General features: G+C 37.5%; 2 protein-coding genes across 4 annotated transcripts in view; both read right to left on the bottom strand.

The window, feature by feature from the left end:
- rin3 (Ras and Rab interactor 3) overlaps positions 1–5,343 on the bottom strand; it is a 60,352-nt gene extending 55,009 nt beyond the window's left edge. Inside the window, exon 1 of one of the 2 annotated variants that reach the window (XM_028821774.2) lies at positions 4,946–5,343. In XM_028821774.2, the coding sequence (XP_028677607.1) occupies positions 4,946–4,992 (47 nt within the window). In that variant the 5' untranslated portion in view covers positions 4,993–5,343. Of the gene's footprint in view, positions 1–4,941 lie in introns of both variants that reach the window. The other variant, XM_028821775.2, reaches the window with a different exon arrangement.
- A 5,923-nt stretch (positions 5,344–11,266) lies between these two features.
- The window catches only part of slc24a4b (solute carrier family 24 member 4b), a 65,888-nt gene continuing 61,924 nt past the window's right edge, over positions 11,267–15,230 (bottom strand). For both annotated transcript variants that reach the window (XM_028821694.2, XM_028821695.2), the window contains exons 15-17: positions 13,887–13,999; positions 12,625–12,690; positions 11,267–12,415 (exon numbers count right to left, since the gene is read on the bottom strand). In XM_028821694.2, the coding sequence (XP_028677527.1) occupies positions 12,263–12,415; positions 12,625–12,690; positions 13,887–13,999 (332 nt within the window). In that variant the 3' untranslated portion in view covers positions 11,267–12,262. The remainder of the gene's footprint in view (positions 12,416–12,624; positions 12,691–13,886; positions 14,000–15,230) is intronic.

The raw sequence follows: 15,230 nt of genomic DNA, 5'->3' as shown, positions 1-15,230 counted from the left end.
CAAGTCTAAATATATTTGTAAAGCACTGTATACATTTACCAATAATGTTAGGAATACAATTTAGATTTATTGACACCATCAAGGTTTTGTTTTTTTGGCTCCAAGACTAAAACATTGTAGTAAATATGCAACAGCACACAGTGATCAGACTGGGCACAGGTCAGTTTGTAACATCTAGCTGGATATATGAGGCATAATGTAAATGCTTATAATGCACTTGATACACTTGAGCTATGTTCACTCTTAAGTACTTGTAGGCAAGCCAACCACTTTATGAACTATTAATACTGAAATAAAAATGACAGCTATATCTGAAGAAGTAAGCTCAGAAAAATAAGCTCTCCCCGACACCAAAACAAAAAATATTTCCCAATATACACCAAAAAAGGATAATATATTATGATTAAGTTTGTTAAAGTGCTGACATTTTAACAGCATAACACTTTAAACTAGTTCACCTAAAAATTTCAGATGTTCTTTATTGTCTTGAGAAAAGTCATGGTGTGAGATGAATGCACACTTTTGGGATCAGTTATTTGCTTTTTTAACACTTTGGACATTATTATGCATAGTTCACAGCATGACCACTCCTTATTACACCATTCAGTTTAGACTCACACTGTAATATACAGATGTGATGAAGCAATTCCAAATTCTGTTTAGCTCCTGAAAGCTGCTGTGAAAGTCACTTGGCAAAAGCAGTTTCCAACAGTCATTCAAGACGCCATTTCACAGGCCGCAGCTCAAGAAGTCAAAATTAATGAGGATATAAGAATGTAGCAGCTAAGAAATGGAGCACTTGATTGGATTAGGGAGTACCACATGCAAAATGTTTTGGCTACTACATTTGGCCACAAATCTATTTTATTCCATCTGACATTATAGAGAGGGGAGGGGAGAGGAGGGGGTGTCGTCAGCAATTGCATCCACCCAATAGTTGCTTACTTTGTAAGCCACAACGAAAAGCTAAGACGTCCAAAAGTTATGCTGCTGGACAATCAAATATAGAAACAATTAATGCAGTTCTCAAGCAAACAGCATGCTAACCAATGCAACAAATCTTTAAATTAGAGAGACATTTTTAGAAAGGACTGAAGCCACAGTGTTAACACTTTTGATTTGCGTACTTTAGAGCTGAGGAGGCCATATGAATCTGTGAAACATTCCCTTTGTAGCATATGGAAGACATAGCAGTACTAATGTTAAAATTCACGTCATCCCATGGAACATTAAAGGCAGGCAGCCAAGTACTAATAAATGCCTAAAATATTGCGGAATGCCTTTGGGATTGTCAAGTGATACCTGTAACAAGAAAGACATTTAGGTAGGACAGGGACGCAAGAAGTAAGAAATGGTGTAAATGAAAATGGGTATGCCAGACCCTTACATTGTCACATAAATCGGTGTTGAGATGAAGTAAACAGATGGAAACAGAAAAATGTGCTGTTAGTGTGGCCAATCACACCCTCACAGAGAGGAACTGCTTTTCATTTCTTACACAAAGAACTGTCATAGAACAATCACACTGCTCAGTTCAACAGCAGCAGAACTAAAGGAAGCCTTAGACAGAACATACTACCCCACAGAGCTTTCAGCAAACAATTTACTCAACTTGGAGTGGTAAAGCCAAGAAGTAACAGGATCCACAAAAGAAAATGCTGGTCCCGTTATATTTACCTAACTGAGCTTTTTCCATATTGACTTACAAGTCGCAACACTGACGTACTGACTGGCAGGGGCTGCTGGGTCAAACATCCTGGATTTACAATACTAGGTGTGATCTTGCTCACGTGAAATACTCCTCAAGTTCAAGTTCAAGTAGGCTTTATTGTCACTTCAACCATATACAGTTAGTACACAGTGAAACGAAACAACGTTCCTCCAGGACCAAGGTGCTACATGCAACATAAATTACAACATAAATTAACAGAAAAACTAAACTAGCTAACTAAGAAATGTGCAAACAAAAGCAACAAAGTGACAGTGTGACAAAAACACAAACGTAACATAATAATAAGGTGTTGTGGTGATGAGTTGAGGTAGTGGAGAAACAGTAAACATTCCTTAGTGTAGCAGCAAAAATTAGGAAGTAAAGAAGTTAGTGCAAAAAGTTGTCCAGTAATGGATATTGTGCAAAAAAAGCATTGACAGGTTGGTGTTAACTGTTAACTAAACCAGACTAATACAGAAAACAGCTGCACTTTGTCAAATTACTGTAAAACCATGACTTGCCTTATGATGCACAATGGTTTCGCCTTCAAAACGATGAAAAAGAAAGCTCAAGAAAGAGCTGTCGGTCTTGGTGAAGTTAAAAGTTGCATCTGATGGAGGACTATACAGTACATTTTAATGTGGTCTTTAGCAAAGAACGGATGCACTCATTTTAGTTTTTAGCTGTACCCTAACAGACCTGATAAGCAGGTCAGCAGATCCTCAGCAGAAAATGAAACTGTTTCACTTGTAAAAAATGAAGACACGAAGATACTTTTGCTCATCACAGTGAGTCGAGTCTCCACAAGTAGAGTACTGGAAGTTACATTTCAAAATGGACTATTCTGTATATGGTTTTGTTAAGTGCCCACCTGTGTTACACATGCTTGCTTGAAACGTTACACACAAAAGCAGTATAAAGCATCAAATTCTGCACTAAAAAAATGCTCAGAATATTTTTTAGTTCTTGCCTGATGGATGTTGTCATTCAAAGTATTCAGCTCTGATAGCATGTTTAAAATAACGGACAAAACGAAGAGTACCTAAACAAAGGGAGACAGCTAGGATGAAATGGAGTGAAAAAATGAGATGAGGATGGGGAAACACATGGAAGGAGAAAGAGGATTAATACAGAATTTTAGAAGAGATTGAGCGAGCACAAAGATGCATAGATAATTATGGACATTTCAAAGGGGGAGAAAAAGTATTTATGGTGTGTCTGAATGGGTTTTCAGAAAGGAGTAACAAAGGTGAAGGAAGAAGGCTATATAAAGAAGATGAACAAACAATAATAGAAGGAAAATATGGAAGATACAGAGAAAAGACAGGATAGGAAAATATAATGGCATGAACAAGAATGTATATTACCAGGTAAGTGGGGATATGCGTTTAGAACAATTTGCGTAGAATCAGATAGGATATAATAATAAAAATAATAATAATAAATTTTATTTATATTGCACTTTATATTTTAGCAATCCCAAAGTGCTACAGAGTAAAAATAGAATAATAAAATAAAAAAAAAATAACAGAAGAGTCTATAAAATACTTTAACAAAATGACTTTCTAAAAAGATGAGTTTTTAGGTTTCGCTTAAAGGCCTCAGTCGACTGTGGGGCTCTCAGGTAATCAGGGAGGGCATTCCACAGCCTCGGCGCCACCGATGAAAACGCCCTGTCACCCATGCTGCTGAGCTTAGTTCTGGGGACTTGAAGAGTGTTAGTGAGTACAGAGCGGAGGGAACGTAAGGAGCTATGGGGGGTAAGGAGTTCCTGTAGATAAAGAGGGGCATGTCCATAAATGCACTGATGGGTAAGAAGGGAGACCTTGTACTCTATTCTGAATGAAACAGGGAGCCAGTGAAGGGTTTTCAGGATTGGGGTGATGTGATCATACTTTCGCACCCTCATCAGGATCCTGGCAGCGCTGTTCTGAATATACTGGAGTCTCTGGATACTCTTGCCAGGAATCCCAATGAGGAGTGCATTACAGTAATCCAGCCTGGAAGAGACAAAGGCATGGACGAGCTTCTCTGCATCTGCCAGGGTGAGTAATGGGCGGAGTTTGGCGATGTTCTTGAGATGGTAAAAAGATGACTTACAGAGATATTTGATGTGGGTGTCAAAAGTAAGTTGGGAGTCCATTCTAACACCCAAATTAGTAACATTTTAGGATATGGATACCAAGCCAGTTAATGAACAAAGAAATCTGACACTTCAGTGAATGGGACAGCTGAACAGAAAAAGGAAAACTAGGACGAACAAAGTAAACATTATAAAACCATATATATATATATATATATATATATATATACACACACACTCTGTATATAGTTTTCTATATAACAATAAACCATATATATGGTTTTATACACACACACACACACACACACACACACATATGGCAACAGGAGGATAGACACAGAAAAATAGTGTACAGTGTGGACAAGAAGAAAAAGTCTCAGTTATTTTCTAACCTGCTTTGTCCTGAACAGGGTCCTGGGGTCTGCTGGAGCCTATCCCAGCTAGCATAGGGCACAAGACAGCTAACACCCTGGACAGGATGCCAGTCCGTCACAGGGCGTGCACACACATTCAAACACCCACACACCCCAAGGAAACACTAGGGCAAATTTAGGACCACCAATTCACGTAACCTGCATGTCTTTGGACTGTGGGAGGAAACCAGAGCACCCAGAGCAAAAAAAGTGAAAGTGATTAAAAACAAAACAAACAAAAAAAAAAAAGACAAATGACAGGATTGTGAGATAATTAGGAGGGCACAGCAAATGGGTTACCATACTAAGAAAAAGACAGATCATGAAAATAAATATATAATGAAGTAAAAATTTAGATGGAAACAAGCAAGATGTTCATCAAGAACATACATTTGAATAATAGGTGCACATCAAAGAATTCAGACAACACTAGGACAGCATTATTGCAGGACTGACCAAATAGCTAGATAGTGGCAGTAGCAGGGAGATAACGGTTGATCATAATAGGACTGGAGCCCAGAAAGCTTTTTTTTTTTGTTTAAGCAAAGAGGATAAAATGATAGAGGAAAGCAGAAGTTAAAACAAGACACCACAAAGGACACATGAAGCAACATGGTGTTCACACCTAAAAGCCCGTTCTCCCTATCCAATTTGTAACATGCACATCACTAAAGCCCATAAACAGCTATTTGAACAAGACAGGGAAGTTGGAGGTGTGACTTAAGATTCCTTACTTACTGAGGGAGGAGTGCAACTTCCTGCGTGTGCCACGATGTTTCCATCATCCCTGTTCATGAGCAGCAGCCCAGTAGCCCTTGTCTTCTTGGCCCATTAGAATAGGTACATCACTTGTTTTTACTTTCTTGCTTATCTTCAGTGCCCTGAGCTGCACTGGCTGCCAGAGCCAAGCAGAAAAGAATCGTCTGCACTGTGGTCTCTCTCTTCTCTCGACTTCCTGTAACAGTGAGGAGGGGGATGTGAGGAGGAAGCCAATGTTCACTGGTCAACCTCCCCTTCCTGCTTACCCAGGCCGTCCCCATCCAGAAGTTTACTCAGGCTTTCCACTTTGTTGGCAACTGGTGGAAATCATAAGTGTGACTTTAGAGGGAGAGAGAGAGAAAGAGAGAGAGAGAAAGTTAGGATGGGGGCGGAGTGGGGTGTTACCTTGACAACCTACATTTTCAGATTGAGGGAATGAAAGTTGGCATATGGCCTAGACAAGTCTACTGCAGATCATTTTTTTAAATCCCTCCCGGAAAAAAAAAACAAAAAAAAAGTTTTTTTTCCTACCAGGTTTTTGAACACAAACAAACACGACACTCCTCCTCTCCAAATGATTCAAACCAGATGCGTGGTCTGCTCGCACCCATCAGGAAAACCTGGAATGTGGAGGGAAAAAAAATAAAATAAAAAGGAAGATGAAATGCTGACTCCCCACCTCCCAGTGCAGAGCAGAATAAATCTTTCACATACAAACCAGTCAGCCAAAAGACTCTCAACCTAAATCTTCCAGCTTGCAAAAATTCAGCTAATCAACACGAGACTTTTTTTTTTTTTTTCTCCTCTCTCTCAAAAGTGTCCTGGGTGAACATCTGAGATTTGCATTATCCAGTTGTGGACTGCAACTACTCCTTTTTGTGTGGGTAGCATCCACATTTTAGAATTCTTACTTATTTAAGAAAATATAATCTGAAAGAAAAAAAATTTTTTATACACACACACAAAATTCCAGTTAACTTAGTGTAGCGGTAATAGTGGTCAATAGAGGCACAGATTTCAGAAGTTAAATCCAGGAAAAGGAAATCCGCTAACAGATTGAAGACAGATGTTTAGGGCAAGTACAGTACAACAAAATGTTAAATAAAAAAGAAACATGATCATTCTTCATGAGGAATTAGGAGGTTTGGTTGTACCAGTTTTGCAGGGAATCACACATTTATGACATAAAAAGCATTACAGAGAAAAGTGAATTTCCCATTTAGATTTAAGCTGGCTCCTTTTATTCCCCTCATTGTAAAATCAACAATTACTTCTTTTTACAAAGGGCGGCACGGTGGCGCAGTGGGTAGCGCTGCTGCCTCGCAGTTGGGAGACCTGGGTTCGCTTCCCGGGTCCTCCCTGCGTGGAGTTTGCATGTTCTCCCCGTGTCTGCGTGGGTTTCCTCCGGGCGCTCCCACAGTCCAAAGACATGCAGGTTAGGTGGATTGGAGATTCTAAATTGGCCCTAGTGTGTGCTTGGTGTGTGGGTGTGTTTGTGTGTGTCCTGCGGTGGGTTGGCACCCTGCCCGGGATTAGTTCCCTGCCTTGTGCCCTGTGTTGGCTGGGATTGGCTCCAGCAGACCCCCGTGACCCTGTTTGGATTCAGCGGGTTGGAAAATGGATGGATGGATGGACTTCTTTTTACACTAGCATTCTCATGATACACTGTGGCTAGTGAAAGAGATGCCCAGTTCTAGTTTCAATTAAGTGGAAAAAAATATTTAAGTTATTCTGGCCTATAATGTTCAATAAACACACACAAACAAACCAGGAAGACTAAACCAGCTGAAGCAGTCCAGGATAAGGCATCGTGAATCTGTTTAACATACCAGATACATTACTGTATGTTTACGGTGGACAAACCAGGACTTGCATTGAAACCAGTAATGGAATAGCTAAGTTCCAGAACTTAATAATTCTCATGTGTGTTAAGTATGCATACATTCAGACAAAACAAATCGATGTTGATTTATAAAATTTGGTAAGGTACATGTTTTGAGCACAGAGGTACCCATCCACCCAGTGTTAACTATTCTGTTTGTGATTGTTAGAAGCAGGGATAAAGTAATAGACAAGAATAGATTAAAACAAGTCAATAGTAGTCTACAGTTTCATTATTTCAAAAAGCTTTTATGTTGTGCTTTTAATGTTTTGTTATTCAACAGCATACTCAAGCAAACAAAACAACAATCTATATAGATATGGTTAAAGACAAAAAATGTAATGGCATTTAAAGAAATAAAAGTTGCCAATATTGAACTCAGAAGCCTCTTTAATGTCTAAAAGGACTCCCCTTCTCTTCGAGCAGGGCTGACAGCAGACGCATCTGTCAATTGCTCTTATTGTCTAGTGTTATCAGCAACTGGGATAGGCACTTTCTCCCCTTAAAACCAACTTTGGTACTTTTTTTTAGCCACTTTAAAGCACCTTATTTTAGTATTGTACTCCCATTGTACTTAAATATTAAAAAAAAACAAAAAAACCTACATTTCAGCTATGTTCAACAAATTTGTAAAGCACAAGGTCAAAGACTATCAGGTTCATATGTCTGAGTCATCACAGCCTGTCTTCTCCAGTCAGATTGTTTTTCACATAATACATTTCAGATTTTAATTGAACATCTAAGAAAATGATCCTTCACAAATTCAACTAGATTCAGTCTTAGGGATTTTTACAAATATCCCCAACATCCTACTCAATTTTTTTATACACGTTAACTTTCAGTTTTGGGGGGGGGGCGGGGGGAATCTCCCTACCTGCTACTGTCATCTTAGAAACTATAGTAATATCGTGACAGAAGTAAGAATGCATTAATTTCAATTTTCATAATTCACAACAAAACTCAGGGCGGCACGGTGGCGCAGTGGGTAGCGCTGCTGCCTCGCAGTTGGGAGATCTGGGGACCTGGGTTCGCTTCCCGGGTCCTCCCTGCGTGGAGTTTGCATGTTCTCCCCGTGTCTGCGTGGGTTTCCTCCGGGCGCTCCGGTTTCCTCCCACATTCCAAAGACATGCAGGTTAGGTGGATTGGCGATTCTAAATTGGCCCTAGTGTGTGCTTGGTGTGTGGGTGTGTTTGTGTGTGTCCTGCAGTGGGTTGGCACCCTGCCCGGGATTGTTTCCTGCCTTGTGCCCTGTGTTGGCTGGTATTGGCTCCAGCAGACCCCCATGACCCTGTGTTCGGATTCAGCGGGTTGGAAAATGGATGGATGGATGGACAACAAAACTCTGGCTTTGCTGGTTGTCAATTTAATCTTTTACTGATTGAAAATAGGTTTGACACAGATGTGCAGAACAGGGGAAATGGTTAGGATATAGACACTTTATATTTTTTCCTTTGTTTGGTAAATAGTAACTTGTGTATTTTAACTTTTGTCTAACTTTTAAACTTATCCATTAACATTCAGGTAGCCGAGCCAACTTGGATGCCTCCAAGCAATTCAACTTTCTGTATCTGAAATAAAATAAAGGCCTAACCTCAAGCAAGAAGATGACAAAAAAAACAGGCATTTTATATTATATAAAAAAAACTTGAAATGCAAGTGCATCATATTAAGTTACAATTATTATTTTCTGAAAATTATTTATGTTAGCTTGCAAATAAACATTACTTTTAATTTTTTTTACCAGGCCAAGCTGGTACCATCCAAACAACAACTCATTTGCAATGCTAGTTGTAAAATATGGGTTTATTTCTTTGGCCATTCCCTTCGTAATGTCTTCTTGGATGTCAGTTGTATTTTCTAGTTTGGTTGTCTAGTAACTGGATATGTTCAGTCCATATTGGAAAACATGCTATTGCCCTATGCAGAGTTAAATTATTTTTACTTAAAAATATTCTAGGCAGGCAGAGTAGCACAGTTTAAGGCTTTGAACCTCAGACCATGAGGATGAGGGTTCACATCCCACCACTGACACTGTGTGACCCGGAGCAAGTCACGTCACTTACCTGTTCTCCAATTGGAAAAACTAATTTAACCAATTTAATCTCAAATGTTTTAAGTCACTTAGAATAAAAGTGTCAGCCATATAAATAAATGTAAATGCAGTTGTCAAAAAGAACTTAGAAGTATATTTTGCTGCGGAAATAAAGAATGAGAGACAATCTTTCATTTACTAATAGCTGAAGCAGAACTATCTGCTAAATATAAATAAAAGGGGCCTCTGCAGAAAATTCTCTCGTCTGGACAACAGATGCAAGCAATCTGTTCAGGAAGGTAGTTACCAGGTTCAAAAAGGAGTCTCTTGGGAAGTGAAATAAGTTATATACAGGTTTGACAGTTTCTAGGCTGTTCAACCCATCCAAGTAAATTTAAATGGGGTGGGGGGGGTGCAAAACCATTTCTGGTTCATTCAAGGAGTATCCTCTTTCAGAAGTGTGGACTCCTGATGATTATGCCCTCAGAATTTGAAAAAGCTACAGCTTAGGGACTGACAACTTCTACTACAGCAGATTCTTTAAGATTCATTTCTTGATTACCACAACTAGTGTAGGCAAGCCCGTAAACTGCAGAAAGATTTCCTGTTGGGGTATTTATATCTTTTTTTTTTTTTAATGACACTTGACAGAATTGTTTTTTATTGAACTGCTGTAATTAAATATATATATTTTTTTTTAAACAGAAAAAAAAAATAAAGTTCTTGCTTGCACTTCAATGACAATGGGAGAACAGCTTCATAAATTTAGTCGTGGGACTCACTTGCAGCCTGGCGATTGTAGCAGGTAGAAAATGTTTACAGTGAACCGAAGATAATGCATTTTAATAAAATTGCTTCAAAGAACATCCACCAGATGGTGCCTTAATCACTGTATGCAGACAGCAAACTTTTAAAAACAGGATTAAACTTTTTTTTTTTTTTTTAAGATCTAAACACTAATGAAATATTAGAATCTGCTTAGCACATCTGGCTAAGCTTTTCACATTAAATAAACAGAAATCATTTAGATATGTAAAAATAATTTTGGCACTCTTAAAGGATCCTTGTTGAGTATCCAAGGGTGGCAGACAGATGGTCAGTTCGTGTCTGCCTGAGCGGTTTCGTCATATGGTGGGTGCAGCAACACCGTGTACCAGTGCATGCTCCCCAGCCTGACTTGGTTATCAATCTCTTCCCTTAGATCCTAGCATGGTATTAAGAGCTACTGCACCATTGCTGAAGCTTCCCAGCAACACTTTGGAACTTATCATTCTCTTGAAGGACAAAACTTCTGCAATGACTGTCATCATAAAATACCATGATTTCTCAATAGATGCAGATTTATGCTGTATATAGTACTGGAAAATGCCCATAGGAGGTCAGGTGGACATTGAGACTTGATCAATTAACTTTTCTGTTCTTGAACCAATTAAGACTCTGGACCCCCAAAAGTATAAATTTTCTTCAGGATTAGGATTCCTCACATCCTCATTTGTAGAAAAAAATAGCTGTTTAATGGTTTCAGCAAATTCAGTTTTTTAATTACCTAATTTTTCACTTATATAATTTCATTACAATTTTACCTGTATTTGGTTCTCTCTAAATACTTTTATGAAACACTTAGAACTACATTCAGCTCATGAAATGTACCTATATTTGGAACTGTATTTCTCATTTACATATTTGCTAATTGAGCTTCACTTTGCCATAGCTTAGCACAAATACACAGAGACATTGATTGCATCAAAGCCATTAGCCAGCAAAATATGAATGCATGAGGGAAGAAAAAAAAAAAAAGGAGTCACGTTAAGGACAAAAAAAAAAAAAAAAAAAAAAAAAATACTCTTAAAAGCTCAATGGAAGTTTTTCAAAAATAAAATGTAATGAAGATTTTTGGGGAAAAAAAAAAAAAAGGTTGGTCCAGTGTTCTTAGGCAAAAACATTTAGGATCAATCTTGATAACTGCATCTGGCACCTTCTACCAGGAAGCAACAATCTAAACAGCAGTATGATGGTGGTTTAATAATCCATATCTTGCTCCTAACTGTTATAGGGAAGGTTAGAGTGATACTAGCACCATGATTTTCAAAAAATTGACTTAAATGAGGAAAACAGATTTCAGACAGCAGAACAAGTCAAAAGCAGAAGTCTCTGCAGCGTCAGGATTCACACATCACTGCTTTCCGGCTGTTTGAGCTTGAGCAAGCCTCCTGGCAAGTCGTATCTGAAAATGTACTTTAAAACGGGCAGCTCAAGTAGGAGTACCACCTGGTGATGGCTGTTGATTTGCTAAAATGCCATTTTAGCTACAGGAAATCACCAACACAACAGCATAAAAAGTATAACAAAGCAATTCTATCACAAACCATTTATGCAAAAGAAGCAATTTCAATGAGTAAATTTATTTAAACAAACAAATGGTATATTTAATAATGTGGCCCCAGACCAGATGACCACAACCCTCCCATATTTTAAACCTTTGAATTGCCTTACAACAGGCTTCCATTTGTTAGTTTCACAATCTTTGGAGGTAATTTATATATATATATATATAAAAATAAAAAAAAGCTATATTTTTTCTAATTTTTTCCATCCTTAGAAACTAAAGAAAATTGGCAAATTATGAAAATCATCTTTATATTTTAGTTTATACATATATTAATTGTAAATGAGAAATGTGAAAATTCAAGTGCACATTTTTACACAACAGTCCAAAATGTTACATAACAGATAACACTTGCATTGCACTTTTCCAGGAAGAGCAGGAATGTATACAGTATAAGATTTCTTCAAAGAAAATCTTGTTATGCGGAACTTCTATTACTAATTTAAACACATCCAAAACTTGAGTGCGATTTGAAATAGTCTACGTTATCACAGGAATCTTGGAGAGCAAGAATGTTGCAAATGTGGATTTGCTGCATTGGCTATGAAAATGTACACCAGTATCCTAGTCAGTATAAAACAATAATTTAAATGTAGGAGAGTATGTCAAAAAATGTATTGGACCTCAACCTGAAACAGATTATCTGTGTCTTCATGACATTTACAAAAATACAAATGTCCTCCTAAGAAACAAAACAATAGCAAAATAACGCAAAAAACACAAGTTAAGTCTTCTCTGCTGGTTGTCCTGCACATTAAGTGTCATTGATGAGTTGCTGCCTCATGAAATCCCATCAGGGGCATTTGCTGGTATTGGTGAAGGTAAAGCACTCCAAATAAGACAATATCTAGAGGTCTAATCCATTTGCAGCACCAGAGACAGGAAAATACACTTCTCAATTTCCATATATTTAATTCTGAAAAGAAAATCTTGAAATTACGCATTTAGTGTTCATGGGTAGGCTGCTGCAATAATCCACAAAAGCACAATGTCTTCTCAGATATCCTCACGGCACATTGGTAAGTTAATGAAAGTGAAGATGTTATATTCAATCAAAATAGAGAAACACAGGAAAATTACATAAAGCAGAAAGACATATATCCCCAGCTTTGTGTCCAGTCTCCACTTGTTGAAGTATACACCCAACACCTGCCAAAATAAATAAGATGACAAAGGTCACACATTTGAACCACCAGGGGTGATGTGTCATACTACATTAGACACATTTCACGTGTAAATTCTAGTTTTAAATTAGAGTTCACCGAGTACACAGACACTTTAGTACAGCTTATAAGCAGTACCTAGATGCAAGACAAAAAAAAAAAAATACACATATATACACACACACACTTGCCTACCGTTAAAGCAACAGATCCCAAAAGAAGCACAACGGAATATACCAGACCTCGACTGTTTATCTGCACCTGAGTAAATTCAAAGGTTGAAAGTCAGATGCAAGTGAAATCCCTCAGTAGTTAAAGCAATACACACACACACACACACACACACACACACACACACAAAAAGAGGATTTCATTCATTACTATAGCAACTAAAAATGCATCTCAAAAGTTTACCTTAAGCACAGCAGAAACCCTCAATACAGGATAGTCGACCCACAATGAAACTATTTTCATACAGCACAATTTAAAGTATGCTTTTGTACCTTTTCAAATACTAATTACATAAAAGGTGTACAGGCAGAAGAAAATTAACCAAACAGGTGCTCTACATTTAGTATGCACAAATATTTAAATTCAGCAGTTAGTAAATACTCTATGAAGTAAATGTGGTCTTTCTCCCTCTCCATTGGTTACCTTTACAAAGACAGTTAGAAGTGCCTTTCAATTAATCTTTCAGAAAAGGCATGGAAGTCAGCAATGCATTGAATACACTAGCTCTAAAAGGCATAAAACATTTAATTCAACTTAAAATCTTTCAGAGATCACATCTATTTAAATTTAAAATTGTCCACAATGTATCCAGGACAAGATACAACCTGCAAGCATTGCAATCAGGCTCCAGTCTCACTTAGGCCACTCGTTTTGGGAGTGCACCAAATTGACATTATTGTGGACAAAATTCATTGAATGCTTTTCCAACAGCCTTGGTTGCTCAATCTCTCCTAACCCATTAACAGTTGTGTTTGGTGTACTCCCCGATGGGCTTAACGTGGAGAAGGACAAACGGATTGTAATTGCCTATACTCACCACTAGCTCATAGACCTATCTTGTTTAACTGGAAGAATCCCAGCAGACCTGTTATAACTCAACGAATAATAATGGGTAGTGATATTCTATACTATTTGAAACTGGGAAAAACAAAAATCAAATTCTCCCTTATATGGCAAAATTTAGTTAATAAAATTTTAGAACATGCATATGAAGGGGGAAAGAACATTTTCCCTTTTTTTGCCCAAGCTCTGGGCTCTGTTCTATTTTTCTCCTTTAGAGACTGAATTTAGTTTTGCTAGATTGTAGTTTTTGTTCCTGCTTTTTTATTTCCATTTTTCTAGTTTGACTAAGAAGTTTGACTTGATTATATGTAATTTTTTTTTTTTTCCAAGAAAATAACAAGACCACCCAAAAAACATTGTAGATGCTGTAGAACCATACTTACAAAAGTGCCATAATCCAAAGCCAAGGTCTTCAAACCCCATGGGACACCAAGCCCAACCAGAATGTCAAACACATTGCTTCCTATCGTGTTAGACACAGCCATGTCACCAAAACCTTAACAAAAAAAAAAAAAAAAAAAATCCACAACCACACCACACATTTTTGTACCCTATAAGAACTTGGATAGTGCTTTTAGACTTCAGTGCAGCAAAATTAGCAGTATGCCATTTTATCTTTTATGGATACAATATCCTGGATAACCGAATAGAAATGCTCCATAATAGCACATATATTCAAGTAGCTTGTTATTTGATAACACAATTAATGCAATTAGAAATAAATAGATGGGAGGAAAAAAATCATGAGGGGATAAAACAGCATACTTTTGTGTTCTCTTGCAAAAGTACTTCCAGTCTAATTTGGGGCAATTTTCGTTTTGAAGATAATACGGAGGAGACACACAAGCAGCCCAAACCCAGTATCTACTCAGAGAATGGCTGTGATTAGGCCACTAGCACGGATACCTGATCATCTTCCTAATCATCAAGTATACCTTGCAGCAGTTCACAGCACAGAGTGGGCTGGATATTTGTGGAGAGGCCGAGTGTTGGTGAATCACAATCTTGTATTTCCTTTTTCATCATCTTTAAAATGCCATATCAAACCCCATCCCATGATTTTTTCCTCCTATCAAAATTTTTGCTCTTACAAGATTTTTTCCCCACCCATGTCACTTAAGGGGCTCTGCAGGAAAGAAGTTAAAAACTGGCCCAAAATCAAATTTTACAATTACATTTTATATGTCAAGATTCAAATAAAATTTCATCATCTTTGTAAGCATTAATTTATAGCATTCACAGATCACAAACAAGGGTAATATAGTGTGTTATATTATATACTGTATATTAGACCTACCAATTTTACCAGCAAAATTTTAAAAACTTTTCCATAACTTCTAACCAAAATTTCCATTACTTTATTTTTGCACTCAATAATAATTTAGTTTTAACAACTGTTACACAATAATAGAAATGTGATTGGCTTGTGGGATTTAGAATTGGGTTTCTAAATTCATTTACTGGGAACCGGTTTTGAATATTGTCCTGTAACCCAAATCTTGCACACCCGACTCTACTAGGGCCTAGAGAACTTGATTACAACTTCTTTCAGATGTGTAGTAGTTTAATAGCACGGGATAGAACTGTGTACTATAACTTGCAAAAAGTCATATATGTGACTGTGTTATGATTTCATAGAGGGTGAAATGAAAAAAATCTAAATATTAAAATGTTCTGCATTTAGATTTTCTAGGGTTAACAAAAAAGGACCTGTTTATCTCGTTTAC

This window comes from Erpetoichthys calabaricus, chromosome 16 (genome assembly GCF_900747795.2).
Source record: "Erpetoichthys calabaricus chromosome 16, fErpCal1.3, whole genome shotgun sequence".
Lineage (NCBI taxonomy): Eukaryota > Metazoa > Chordata > Cladistia > Polypteriformes > Polypteridae > Erpetoichthys > Erpetoichthys calabaricus.
Note: the sequence above shows the minus strand (reverse complement) of the source record. Positions and strands in the feature narration are given on the sequence as shown.